Genomic DNA, 13,718 nt, shown 5'->3' on the forward strand with positions numbered 1-13,718 from the left:
GCCCCTCCCCATAGCCACTGCTGCAGGAACAGCAACCCCTCCTGCATCCGTGAGACACATGCCTAGGCTGTTTCTCCTTTATTATCTGAGCCCCTGCCGTCACACACCTCAGTCACACAGCAACAAAGCAGCACAAAGGCCCTGGGCCGATTCCCTTCACCCAGAGCCTCGGGGAGCCACGTCTGACCAAAGGCCTCCCCGGTCCTTGGAGGCTGGTGCTCTCAGCTCCCCTGCTTGAGGACGCCGTAAACCTGCTCCAGCACATGGCACAGGCCCTGGTCCTTGGGCGTCCTGCTGGCCAGGGAGATCTGAAACAAGGAGGCCTGGTGCCTCAGGGCTGCAGCCTGCCAGGGGGCCCTCCTAACCCAAGCACGCAGCCATGTCCCTAAAGCCACACCTCAAGGCCTGGGGACGTCGTCCTTTGGGGGTGAGGTTCCTCCACACCCTCCAAATCCTGCTCTTACAGGCGCCCCCCTCGTGTGCCGAGGCCACCCCACCCCACGCACCTAGCACCGGGCTGGGAGGTGACCAGTGGCAGCTTTAAGCCCTGGTCACTGTTAAGTCTGAACAAAACAAGCAAACGTGTGAAGCTATTTCTCTGCAAAGCGGAGTGGGTAGTGTCTTCTGAGAACGACTCTCAGGCAGGAAATATGCGGAGCCCCTGCCGACACGTCCCGTTAACCAACCGTAGGGCCAGCGGGCTAGACAAACCCACTCCCAGCACCAGCCACTCTGCTCGGTTCGGCTTTGCTGCTGCTTAAGATTCAGAACCCCTCCTGCACCTCCGTGGATGGCCCCGGGAGAAGCAGGGCCCAGAGCAGCGTCTCCAGCTGGGATGTCCCAGGGGTCATGAGGTCTACGGGGCTTTTGCATTTTCATCTGCGTTTTGATGATGCCCACCAGCGTCACCACCCCCATGTGATAAAACACAACTTTTCTCTGGCAGCATTCATTTCTGACTGAAGTATTTTTGTCCAGGCCCAGGTAAGAACTCACTTCTCTTCAGGCTGCCCACGGATATATTCTGGAGGGAGAGGGGGCGGGGGGTCCCCGGGGCTCCCAGAGATCTTTATAAAAGAAGGGGTTTTGCACGGGACTCAGCATGAGTCTCACCTTGAGCTTGTCGAGGTAGGTGTGCTCCTGGTTCCAAGGCTCCTGGAACCTGACGAGGTCATGGGCGCCCTTGTAGAACTCCACCAGCAGCATCTAAGGAACGGGGGACAGGTGAGCCCCAGCGACCGCGCTTCCTGGGCCAGGCACTCGCGATACAGCAGCGAGTGTGACAGACACTGCTGCCACCCCTCGGGGGGCCTCTAGTCTAATGCAGCGCGGCATGTAGACGTTACCGAGGTCCTGGAGAAATTAAGGAGCTTGGCAGGAAGGCCCCCCGGAGGGGGAGACAACTTCCGCAGAAGCAGCAGGCACACTGAATGTGATCCTTTATACCCGCCCCGGCCCTGACACGGCTGCATGGTTTAGCCTCAAACAGAGCAGTAACATCAGTGAAGTCACAGGTGTGACGAACTAGCTCCATTTGTTTAAATGCCTGCTTGCTATTCATCCGAGTAACACCCGAGGTTCTCACGTGTCCCCACTTGGAGAATCACTGGCAGGTGCGGAGGCCCAAGGCGGGAGCATCCCTAGCATGTTCCAGAACAGCCAGGAGGGCGAGGGGGGAGAGGTAGGAGGGGCCGAGGCAAGGATCTGGGACTTGATCCTAAGAGCCTGTGATTTTCAGGAGCGGAAGAGGAGCCTGACTCGGCCCTGAGGTGGCTCGTTCAGCCAGTGCTTCCCAAGTCCTACAGTGTCAACGTCCATCCAGCTGGGCGCCCTCAGCTCCCACCCGCTCCTCCCAGGGCGCCCACCCCACCCCCACCCACCTCACACGGCAGTGAACTCACCATCTCATGAAGGACGTCATTAGTCAGGAAGCCATCCTGGACGTAGGCCATTTCCACGTCCATGGGGATGCCATAGTCACTGGGCCTTTGCTGGCAGAGATACATGCCAGTCACCCTTAGCTACCCCCAACCCGGCCCCCCTCCAAGATGGCAGAGCACAGGAGGAAGTGCCCAGGGCTGGGAGTCAGAGAATTGATACTGCAGGCCTGGCTCCGCACTCGGATCAGATCCAGAGCCGCGCGAGACCTTAAAGGAACCCAGCAATGCGACTAGAGAGGCAGGGTGGCACCCTCCCCACCACACACAGAGGAGCGGCCATGGCTCCGGAATTCCTTTCTAAAGCTGATTTCTGACCCCGAGATGGACTTGGGGAATGAAACCAGACAGGGCTCAGGAAGGAGGCTACCTTAGTGGCAAAAGCAGCACGCTACAGGTAGAGCACCCACCTTTTCAACACCCCTCATGCCCACTGCCTCAGGGCAATGATTATGCTCCCATTTCACAGATGAGAGAAGCAGGCCCCAGCTCCCCCAGATGAGCCCGGAACCAGAGTACTGGCTTCCTACCGCTAACAAGGCCTCCTGACCCCTCCCACACCCACACCCACACCCACACAGGGCCCCGCCCACGCCTCCCAGCAGCCCCGCCTACCTCAGGGGGCGGCATCACCCAGAAGGGCGAGATCTTGGACTCCGGGCCGGGGTTACCAGAGTAGTAAGGGGCTGGGGGAGGAGAGAGAGAGAAGGGGCTGGGCCTGGAGGCTCGGTGGCCCGCTGGGGCCCCACGCCCGTCCCCTCCCGGGGCTCACAGCAGAGCAGGGCGAGGCAGGGCTGGAAGCCGTTGCTGGAGCCCTGCAGCCGCAGCTGGTACTCCATCTGCGCGTCGATGTCCTGCAGCGACGGCAGCGCCGGGCTGTACGGGTGGCTATGGTACCAGCCCACCAGGGACAGGCCCCGCAGGAGCAGGCTCTGGTAAATCTGGGGACAGAGACGCGCGGGGCCGGGGGTTCTAGCAGCCCTAGTGCGCTCACGTGCCTGGCACCCATCCAGCCCCACGCGGCCAGCATTTAATGAGCGCCTGCTGTGTACCAGGCCTGAGGACACAGCAGTGACGGAGACACACCCTGCTCCGCCCTCAGCGAGTCCAGTTGGGGGGACAGTCAACAAATAACGTAAAAAAGTTGCTGCTATAGTCCCTGGCGGTCCAGTGGTTAGGACTCCACGCTTTCACTGCCCAGGGCCTGGTGTTCAATCCCTGGTCGGGGAACTAAGATCCCGCAAGCTGAGTGGTGTGGCCAAAAAAAAAAAAAAAAAGATGCTCCTCACATAAATCTAAGTTAAAAGGTTATTTTGCTCACTGCTGTATCCCCAGCTCAAGGAACAATTCCCGGCACATAGTAGGCGCTCAATCAATAGTTAAATAAAGAGATAGGGTAAAGAGAAAGGAAGAAATGGGCGGAGAAACGTGCGCGCTCCGAATCCACACCCATTCTGTGCCCTGTGACAAGGTTGAGTGTGGAGCGCAGGCGCGTACTAAGCACCCTATGAAAACATTAAGGACGGCAGCTAATACTTATCGGGCCTTTACCAGGTGCCAGACAGGCTCAGAGGGGAAGGGGCCGGCGGCGGCGTCTGTACAGAGGAAGTATGACGGTGGGGGTCACAGGTGAGGGGACCGGAGATCACACACACCCATTTGCACCCTTGCTGAGCGGCGACACGGTGCTAGGCGCCAAGAGGCGGTAGCCAGGACAGCTGTGTCCGCGCCAGCCCTCCCCAGAACGCCGAGTCGCCCTGCGCCCCCTCACCTCCTCTTCCATGGTGGCCGCGGTATCCGCGTCCCCCAGGCGGCTCCGACAGGGGAAGGCTCTCAGCACCGTCAGCGCTGCGCGGAGGCGGGAGAAGGCGTGGACATCGACCCCAGCCCCAAACACCCCCCTGCCCACAGGCCCCAAATACCCACTCTGACTGTTGATATCCCAGCGGCCGCCCAGGTACCCCACGACCTGGCTGCGGGTCAGGTGGCTGTGGAAGTCCTGGGGAGGGGAGGGACATTGGAAGACCCGCTCAGACTGCGCCCCGCCGCCCCAAGGCCGTCCTGGGGGCCAGGGCCCTTGCGTTGTGACGGGGTCAGCCCACCCACCTCCTGCTTCATTCAGACATTGAGTGCCTACTGTTTACCGGTAGTGAACAGAGCAGACAAGGTCTCTGCTCTCATGGAGCCGACCTTCCAGGGATCCTCTGGCCGGGGTGGGGGTGGGGGTGGGGACGGACACCCCCTGCCCAGGCCTGCGAGCCCCTGACCCCTAAGGGGCAAGGTAGGAGCTGGGCACACACCAGCAGGAACAGCACGTTGCTAGAGATGGCCACGTTGAACGGCTGGAACTTGTTGATAGCTGCGAAGGATGTTACTTCCACCAGGGTGTGCGGGTTCCTGAAGGAGCCAGGAGGGTTCCACAGCCTCAGGAACCCCCAGGCGCTTCCCTCACCCCCACGCTGGCTTCCCAGCCGCCCACAGCCAGCTCGGACCTGAGGCCTTGTCTCCACCCTACCCCTGCCTTTGCTCCCCACACGCCGGCAAGAGCTCACACCGATGGGGGTGAGGGTCCCGGCAGGCACGGGGTGTATCTGACCTGGCAGAGTCTCGACTACCCAGCATGCAGTAGCGCACAGGCACCCGGATCTTGTTTTCCACCCTTTTCCCTGGGGGCGTGGCCTCTGCGGGGTTTGGGGGTAAGGGGAAAAAAAAAAAAAAGGCAGCGTCAGTTCCTTCCCCAGCCAGGAACTGGAAAATGAAGACCAGGCAGCCCAAGAAAGAAAAAAAAAAAAAACACTCCAGGGGCAGCCTTAAAAATCAGGCAAGTGGACTGGGAAATCAGGCGGCAGGTTAACAAATCAGACAGAAGAGATTTAAAAAATCAGATGGGGGCTTCCCTGGTGGCACAGTGGTTGAGAATCTGCCTGCCAGTGCAGGGGACACGGGTTCGAGCCCTGGTCTGGGAAGATCCCACATGCCACGGAGCAACTGGGCCCGTGAGCCACAATTACTGAGCCTGCGCGTCTGGAGCCTGTGCTTCCACAGCAAGAGAGGCCGCGATAGTGAGGGGCCCGCGCACCGCGATGAAGAGTGGCCCCCGCTTGCCACAACTAGAGAAAGCCCTCGCACAGAAACGAAGACCCAACACAGCCATAAGTAAATAAATAAATAAATTTTAAAAAGAAAAAAATAAATCAGATGAAGGGCTCAGGAAATCCCGTGAGGACCAGGCAGCGGGACAAAGAAATCAGGCAACAGGGCAAAGAAATCCTACGGGCGAGCAAGGAAATCAGGCGGCATGGTGAAGAAATCCGGCAGCAGATAAAGAAATTGGGCAGTGGGACCAAGAAATGTAGTATTAGAGCTTAAAGAAGTCAGGCAGTGAGAGTGAAATTAGGCAGCGGGGGCTGGGAAGTCAGCCAGGCATCTTGGGGGCTCTAAGGAAAAGAAAGGCCAGACTTGCCCCCAGCCTCCTCCCCCACCTGAGTTCTGTCGGCCTCCTGCCCTTCCTCCTCCCCTCCTCCCCCCACCTCTCACCAGGATGGACAGGCTCCGAGGGGCCCTTCACCAGTGGTCTCCGACTCTTGTCCTCCGCTGAGGCTCCTGTCAGAACCTCCTCCTCCTCTTCCTCCATCATCAGCTCCTCCTCCTCTCCTTCGCTGGCCGGGCTCTGGCGGGGTCGGGGTTGGGGGGACAGCGACGGGACTTTCAGCTGGCTGCTCCCTACCCTCCCCGCAAGTTCCACAGAGACCTCTGGCTGGCCTGAGCCTTCGGTTCCTGTCGTTGCCCCAGGTGCCCACTAGAGGGAGGGAGTGAGCAGAAACAATCTAGGCTGTGGACTAGCCTCGCAGGTTCGAATCCCGCCTCTGCCTATTACAGACAGACTTTGGGCTCTAGTCTCCTCATCTGTAAAACGGCACAATGACCTCCAGCCCCACAGGGGTGGCGTAAGTGTGAAATGAGAATGCGTGCAAAGCATTTAGCATATGCCCTGTTGCTCCATTCATCCAGGAAGCAAGCCAGCACTTTGCATGGATTATTTTACCAGATTCTCTCAATAACCTCTCCCCCTGCTCTCTCCTCAAGACCCCTTGCCGAGGTGACCTCTCTGTGTCCAAACCCAACGGTCACATCTCAGTCTCTGTCCCCCGCCCCCCTCTTGACAGCGTCTGCCCGGGTCAGTTCCTCTCCTCCCGGAAACTCCCCAGGGACACCCCCACTCACCTGGCTTCCCTCCCACCTCTCCTGGACCCCCTTATTCTCCCCCATCTCACTCGCTGGCCCAGGGCTGGGTCCTCGGGCCTCTTTCCTTCCCCACCCACATCCCTCCTGGGTGGCCTCAAACCCCATCTACCCCCTGAACAACTGCCCACAGTCCTGACTCCAGCCTGGGGCTCTCCTGAGCTCCTGACTCGGGGTCCAGCTGCTCAACATCTCCTCGCGGGGGGTTCACACTCAACATGGCCACCCTGCCCCTGACCATCCCCCCAAACCTGCTCCTCCCCACATCTCTGATGAGGGCAATCCTGTCCACCCGCTTGCTCAGAACAAAACATCTCCTAACACCAACATCAGATCCATCAGCATATCCCATCAGATCCACTTTCAGAATTAACCAGAACTTGCCCACTTCCTCCCCCCTCAATGGCTGGCCTGGTCCACTCCATCATCAGCCACCTGGATCTGTACAATCACCTGCACCCCAATTCCCCGGCTCCTACTCTCGCGCCCCGGCCCCGGTCTGTCCTCCCTACACCCTACAGCAGCCACCAGAGGGTGGCTGTGAGCACCTGAGTCAGGTTCCGTCCCCTCCTCTGCCCACAGCCCTCCAGGGCTCCCATCTCCCTCAGGGTAAAAGCCCAAGTCCACCCCGCAGCCCATGAGGTCCTGCATGACTTGCCCCTGTCCTCCCCCCGGCCCTGGTCCTCACCTCCTCCCTCTCTACCCCTTGCTCACTCTGCTCCAGACACACTGGAGCCTCACTGCTCCTCAAAAACACCAGCCACAGTCCAGCCTCAGAGCCTTTGCATGTGCTGTTTTCCAGAAGGCCTTATGGCTCCCTCACTCCCCTCCTTCAGTTCACTGATCAAATGTCACCTTCTCAGTGAGGCCTTCCCTGACCACCCTAACCCTCCCACCACTCCCATTCCCTGCCCCTGCTTACTTCCGCCAACATACAGTAAGATGGACTTATTTGTTTCTCTCTCCATGAAGGCAGAGATTTTTTCTCATTTTGGTCTCTGTTTTATCCCCAGCACCTAGAAGAGGGCCTGGCACACAGGTGGCATTTACTAAATACTTGCTGAATGAATAGCCCTATGGCATGGTGTGAAAGTTAGTTTTAAAAGTCAACTTGGCTAGGATATAGTACCCAGTTATTTAATCAAACACTAGTCGAGGTGTTGCTTTGAAGGCACTGGGTAGATGTGGTTCACATCTACAATAAGTTGACTTTCAATAAAGATTACCCTTGATAATGTCAGTGGGCCTCATCCAATCAGTTGAAAGGCCTTAAGAGCAAAAACTAAGGTTTCCTGGAAAACAAGGAATTCTGCCTCAAGACTGCAGCATTAACTCTTGCCTGAGTTTCCAGCCTGCCAGTGGCCCTAAAGATATCAGATTTGCCAGCCAGGTGTGTGTGTGTAATACACCTGGGTACCATTATCATCTCTATTTTACATAAGAAAAAGACTAGGAACCCAGAGAGGGTCCTTGGCCAAGTTCAACCCAGCTGGTGAACATTCAAAGAATATCTATTACTATCATGGCATTCAAGACCCTCCCAGATCTGGTCCCTGCCGATGTCTCCAGCCCCTTCAGCTACCAAGGCATCTGAATGTCCAGCTGCATCAGCTTATAATGGTTCCCTAAGCAGCATATGTTGCTTCATGCCTACAAGGCTTTGCATATGCCATTCCTTCCTCTGGAAAACTCTTCCATTCACCTTTCTCTGACCAACTCCTGTTCATCCTTCAAGGCCCCAGCTCCAACATCCTCTCTCTGGGTACTCCTTATCCAACAGTTAGTCAGGGAGGCTGAAGGACGCACCTCATCGGCGGCAGCTGCAGGTATATGGAGCTGGTTTCGCCGGAGCCAGGCAGCCTTGTACTTGTCCAGTTTCTGGCCCTTGTACTTGACAGAGGCCCAGCCACAGCCAGACTTCTTGGCCGGGTTCACCAGCTTCTTGCAATGGGTGGCCCAGGCGCTGGGTGAGTTGAACACCTGGCCCGTTTCCTGCCACACAATCCTCCCATCGGGCTGCAGGTCTCCCACGAACTTCTTCCCCTGCAATGACAGTGGGCTGGCTGGGCCCAGGAGCTGGTACCCATCAAGACCCCTCCTCTGAGAAGTCCTCCCTGACCCCATGCTGCTTCCCAGGGTTTGGTAACCACTTCCTGCTTCCTTCCAGGAAGGCTTCCAGCTTAGGTACCATCCCGATCAGCCTGGATTGGAACTGTCCAGTTATATGACTGTCCCCCCTCCCTTCACCGGACTGTGAGCCCCAAAGGGCAGGAACAGGGTCTGTCTTGATCTCTGCTGTGTCCCTAACACCCAACACAGCCTGGCACACAGCAGGTGTTCAATTCACAAGTTGCTCCCACTCACAAAGAGCACAACAACAACAATAATAGTAATAATTGCAAACACTTATAAAGCACTTACTGTGTAGCAGGCATACTGCTGAACACTTTATTCATTGAATCCTCACGCAACCCCATGGGAGGAAAGAAAATCCCATTCTACAGATGGGAAAACTGGGATACGGAGAGGTTGAGTGAGGTCACACAGTCAGGAAGGCACTAGTGTCCTCTCTGAGCCTAAGTTTCTCCTTTGTGGAGTGGAGTGTTTGGTGAACAATGCTCTCCCGCCCAGAAGGGCTCATGCTGGGTCAGGATGCTCCGTACCTCAGTTTCCCCTCCCCACACCGGGGCTCGGCCTGAGGCAAGAAAGCACACTGGACTCCGGTTTCCCCTTTTGCACCAGCTAGGATGGGATGCGGCTAGGGGGCGCTCACCAGATAGTAGATGGACAGCACCCCGGCGCCGGGCTCCAGCAGCGCGTCGTTCAGGAGCACCCGCAGCGTGACCGCGCGCCTGGTGAGCGCGCCCCCCGGCCCGCCGCAGCTCCCTGGCCCGGCCCCGCCGCCACCGCCGCCGCCGCTGCGCGCGCCACCCGATGCCCCCGGCCGCTCAGAGTCCTCGGCCTCCGCCTCGTCCTCGTCCTCATCCGGCGCCTCCTCGCCCGCGCCGCCCGCGGGGGACAGCGGCTCCGGAGCTGCGGGCAGCGACAGGCTGCAGCGGGGCCTCGCACCCCGAGCTGGTCCAGCCACCCCGCCCAACGCCTTGCCGGCCCCCCGCCAGGCCCGCCGTACCTGCCATGGCCGCTCAGCCCCACGCCCAGCGCGCCTCTGGTTCTTTCTTCCCTGCACGTGACGCGGCTTCGCCCCGAGGGGGGAGCGCCCCAGCCATTGGCCGCCGCGGGTGGGCGGGTCAGCAGGAGCGAGTGCGGAAAGTCAGGCCTCCGGCCTGCACACGCTGGAGAGGGAGGTGGCGGCTCAGCCCTGCGGGACCATTCGGAAAACTGAGGCCTGAGGCCACCTTCCATGGGAGGGGGGTGGTAGCCGAGAGCTCAGGGTACCACTGGGGAAACTGAGGCCGGGGACTTACGCTTTCGGAGAACCAATGACTCCACCATCGCCTACAGGATTGAGGCCTGGGGCTGGGGGATAAGGGGGGCTCAGCCCACTACGACGAGCGAGGAAATTGAGGTCCGCGGCCACTCCTATTGAGGGACACACAGGCCTCGGCTCTTGGGACCGGGGAGACACTGAGGTCCGGGAGAATGAGCCACACTGCCCTGGGGCTACGGTCTAGAATGGGGAAGCAGCCCCGCGCCGCGACTGTAGAGCGCCCACGCCGGGCGGCAGTCTCTAAAGGGTTAACTTCCACCCTCCCCGGCGGCCCTCGACTGATTCCATGATTGGATCACAGCAGAGCCAGCCAACCAATTATAACTGGGTCATTTCACCTTCAGCCAATAGACGGTAGAGGCTGGATTCCTTCCAGCCAATCAGTGTTAAACTGCTCCTCCTCTAGCAGTCAGCAAGAGACTCCGGCCTCACGCATCCAATCAGTTGTAGGGTCTTGTCCTCAGCCAGCCAATCAGCTCGCGGGTCAAACCTGGCTCGCGGCCTCCGCCTCCCACCCAACCCTAGCGCTTCGTGCATGTGGGCGGAGCCCGGCTAGAAGTGCGCCGCGCAGCTGCAGCCCTTTCTTTTGTCGGTGGCCACTGTCCCGGGACCTCTGCTCCGAGGCGCAGGGCCACCTCCCAGCGCTGGGACTCACCAGCCCCTCGCAGGGCTTAAAGCCAGGGGTGGGGGCTCCGTCAAGCTGCAGGGCACCTTTGGCTGGGCTCAGCCGCAGATGGGTGTACCCGACCCCGGTCTGGAAGAGGGGACAGTATGTTAGGGGCGGGGGTGTCCAGCCAGGATGATCTGGAATCAGACTGGACCTGGCTCCAAATCCTGCTCCACCACTTCCCAGCTCTGTGACTTTGGCCAAGTGTCTCCACCTCCCTGTTTCCTCCTGGGGATAATAATTCCTACTTCAGAGTTGTTAAAGACCAGGGCTTGACAAAGCGTAAGAGCTAGGGAATGTGAATGATTATTATTACTCATGATGAAATAAAATTTGTATTTTAAGGCAGGACAAGAAAAAGTAAACAAAATTCTCTGTTTGTTTGGACCTCCTTCCTCCCTCTCTCCCTAATCTGCATTACACATTAACCAGCCATCCTCAAAAATGGGAAGATGGGAATGCCTACTCAACAGTAAATGTAACTTCTTAAAAGAATAGTGTTCTTTCCCAGCTCTGTAGGGGATCAGGATGATTTGCTCCTCCCTTTTTACGGGCTTACCTGGACTATCTATCCTTGGTGAACTTTATGTAAAATATCAGTATGTCATTTTGATGTATGATCCTTTGTCTCAAGGCGGTCCAGTGGTTAAGACTCCATGCTTCCACTGCAGGGAGCGCGTGTTCGCTCCCGTTGGGGAACTAAAGATCCCGCATGCCCCGTGGTGCAGCGTAAATAAATAAATAAATAAATAAAATGTATATGACTGTGCCTTCAGCTTCTAACAGGCAGAACGGCTCTCAGTGCTTTCTGAGAATCTGCTTCCTCTGTTATAATCCTCAGTTTGACTCAAATAAAATTCCCTTTTTTCTTCTTCTTAACTTGATAGTTAAATTTCATTGACACTCACTTTGTGTCCAGTCCAAACCTCCTTTTGGAGTCATCTCACCACCCACCCAGGGTCTAGCCATCAACTAGGCATCCCCCAGCCCCTTAGACTCAGCAGAGCTCAAACTGGCCCGTTTATTCCCCCATTCCCTTGCCTACTTTCTCTTTGGCTCTCTTACAAAACCCAGGGCTGGATCTCGAGCCTCTCCCATCTGGATCATTTCCTAGGGACTCAGGCCTCCATACTCACCTACACCCTGTCCATCTCTCACCCTGGCTGGCCCCAGAGTGATTTTTATAAAATACAACTATGACCACCTCCCTCCCCATTGCCTTTGATAAATAAAATTAAAACTAACTGCTGTGTGGACTTCCCTGGTGGTGCAGCGGTTAAGAATCCGCCTGCCAGGGCTTCCCTGGTGGTGCAGTGGTTGAGAATCTGCCTGCTAATGCAGGGGACACGGGTTCGAGCCCTGGTCTGGGAAGATCCCACATGCCGCGGAGCAACTAGGCCCGTGAGCCACAACTACTGAGCCTGTGCGTCTGGAGCCTGTGCTCCGCAACAAGAGAGGCCGCGATAGTGAGAGGCCCGCGCACCGCGATGAAGAGTGGCCCCCGCCACAACTGGAGAAAGCCCTCACACAGAAACGAAGACCCAACACAGCCAAAAATAAAATTAATTAATTAATTAAGAATCCGCCTGCCAGTGCAGGGGACATAGGTCCGAGCCCTGAGCCTAGAAGATCCCACATACCGCGGAGCAACTAGGCCCGTGCGCCACGACTACTGAGCCTGCGCTCTGGAGCCCACGAGGCATAACTACTGAGCCTACGCTCCTAGAGCCCGCGCTCTGAAACAAGAGAAGCCACCTCAATGAGAAGCCCGGGCACAGAAAGGAAGGGTAGCCCCCGCTCGCTGCAACTAGAGAAAGCCCGCGCGCAGCAACAAAGGCCCAACGCAGCCAAAAATAAATAAATAAAATAAATAAATTTATTAAAAAAGAAAAAGCTAACTGCTGTGACCTTATTAACCATTAACCATTTACAGCACCCCTATATGGCAGATAGTATAATCAACATTACCAGACAGTTCAGGAGATGAAGAGGTTGCCCAGACTACACAGTTCTTGAGCAGATTCCAAAGGCTATTCTTTGCTATGCGTATAAAGTCCAGGCAGCCCTATAACTACTAAGGAAATTGAATTTGTAATTTTAAAAGTCCCCAAAAAGAAACTAGGTATCTTCAAGATTCTCAAATTGTTTAGCTACACTTTCATTTCTGTAGCAGACCTGACAAGTATTTGAGGTCAAAACCCTATGTGTTTTAAAAAAATGTTTTTTACCATGCTAATAAAAGTATTCATTTGCTTGGGGGGAAAAAAAAGTCCCCAAAAAAAGAAATCTCCAGGCCCAGATGGAGAATTCTATGAAGGTTCAAAGAAGAATTAATACCATTTTACATATTCTCTTCCAGAAAGTTGAAGAGGGAACATTTCCCAATTCATTTTTTTTTAAGATTTTTTTTGATGTGGACTATTTTTAAAGTCTTTATTGAATTTGTTACAATATTGCTTCTGTTTTATGTTTTGGTTTTTTGGCCACGAGGCATATGGGATCTTATCTCCCTGACCAAGGATAGAGCCTTCATCCCCTGCATTAGAAGGCAAAGTCTTAACCACTGGACCACCGGGGAAGTCCCCCCAAGTCATTTTATGAAGCTAGCATCTCCCTGACACCAAAACCAGATAAGGAGAGTACAAAGAAAGAAAACTACAGGATATACCTCATGAATCCAAACACAAAAATCCTTACCAAAATATTAATAAATAGAATTCAGCAATATATAAAAAGAATTATATACATCATGACCCAGTGAAGTTTATTCCACGGGTGCAAGGCTGGTTCAGTATGCCAAATTCAATCAGTGTTTTCCACCATATTTAAGAGACTGTGGTGGGTGGAATAATGGTTCCCTAAAGGTGTCCATGTCTGAATCCCCAGAGCCTGTGAATATTTAGGTTACATGGCAAAGGGGATTTAAGGTTGCAGATGGAATTACAGTTGCTAATCAGCTGACTTTAAAATAAAGAGATGATCCTGGGACTTCCCTGGTGGTCCAGTGGGTAGGGCTCCATGCTCCCAATGCAGGGGGCCCAGGGTTCAATCCCTGGTCGGGGAACTGGATCCCGCATGCATGCCGCAACTAAGAAGCCCGCCTACCACAACAAAAGATCCCATGTGCCACAACTGAGACCTGGCGCAGTCTAAATAAATAAATTAATTAATTTTTTAAAAATTAAAATAAAATAAAGAGATGATCCTGGATTATCTGCTGAGCCCAATGTAATAATAGGGGTCCTTAAAAGTGGAAGAGAGTCAGGAAGAGATAACTATGGAAGAAATTCAGCGATATGATGTGAGGTTCCTACCCACAGTTGCTGGCTTTGTGGATGGAGGAAGGAACGAGGAAAGCTTCTAGAAGCTGGAAGAGGCAAGGAAGTAGATTCATTCTTTGAGCCTTCAGAAAGGAAAACAGCCC

General features: G+C 55.5%; 1 protein-coding gene across 4 annotated transcripts; it reads right to left on the reverse strand.

Annotated features, from left to right (window-relative positions):
• Positions 1 to 61: 61 nt before the first annotated feature.
• On the reverse strand, positions 62 to 9,854 carry MPND (MPN domain containing). Of its 4 annotated transcripts, XM_057540133.1 has the most exons (14): positions 9,605 to 9,854; positions 9,310 to 9,472; positions 8,953 to 9,229; positions 7,986 to 8,222; positions 5,475 to 5,607; positions 4,534 to 4,618; positions 4,238 to 4,334; positions 3,864 to 3,936; positions 3,709 to 3,785; positions 2,710 to 2,878; positions 2,553 to 2,623; positions 1,902 to 1,991; positions 1,114 to 1,206; positions 62 to 308 (listed from the first exon to the last, which is right to left on the reverse strand). In XM_057540133.1, exons 1-14 carry the CDS (start codon positions 9,630 to 9,632, stop codon positions 222 to 224), a joined length of 1,680 nt encoding a protein of 559 aa, XP_057396116.1. In that variant the 5' UTR covers positions 9,633 to 9,854; the 3' UTR covers positions 62 to 221. The 4 variants fall into 4 exon arrangements, with proteins under 4 accessions (XP_057396116.1, XP_057396115.1, XP_057396117.1 ...); XM_057540132.1 differs by lacking the exon at positions 9,605 to 9,854 and having other exon boundaries at positions 9,310 to 9,557; XM_057540134.1 differs by lacking the exon at positions 9,605 to 9,854 and having other exon boundaries at positions 8,953 to 9,212; positions 9,310 to 9,450.
• Between the last annotated feature and the right edge of the window lie 3,864 nt (positions 9,855 to 13,718).

The sequence above is a fragment of the Balaenoptera acutorostrata genome, chromosome 2 (genome assembly GCF_949987535.1).
Source record: "Balaenoptera acutorostrata chromosome 2, mBalAcu1.1, whole genome shotgun sequence".
Classification (NCBI taxonomy): domain Eukaryota; kingdom Metazoa; phylum Chordata; class Mammalia; order Artiodactyla; family Balaenopteridae; genus Balaenoptera; species Balaenoptera acutorostrata.

What these genes read in the sequence shown, in the direction of transcription:
- MPND (XM_057540132.1), bottom strand. Translation starts at nt 9,542, where the DNA reads ATGGAAGGTGGCCTCAGGCCTCAGTTTTCCGAATGGTCCCGCAGGGCT. An exon ending in GGGCTGAGCGGCCATGGCAG is followed by an intron (nt 9,230 to 9,309) that starts GTACGGCGGGCC and finishes GCCCCGCTGCAG; the next exon opens with CCTGTCGCTGCCCGCAGCTC. An exon ending in CTGCAGCTGCCGCCGATGAG is followed by an intron (nt 5,608 to 7,985) that starts GTGCGTCCTTCA and finishes CGACCCCGCCAG; the next exon opens with AGCCCGGCCAGCGAAGGAGA.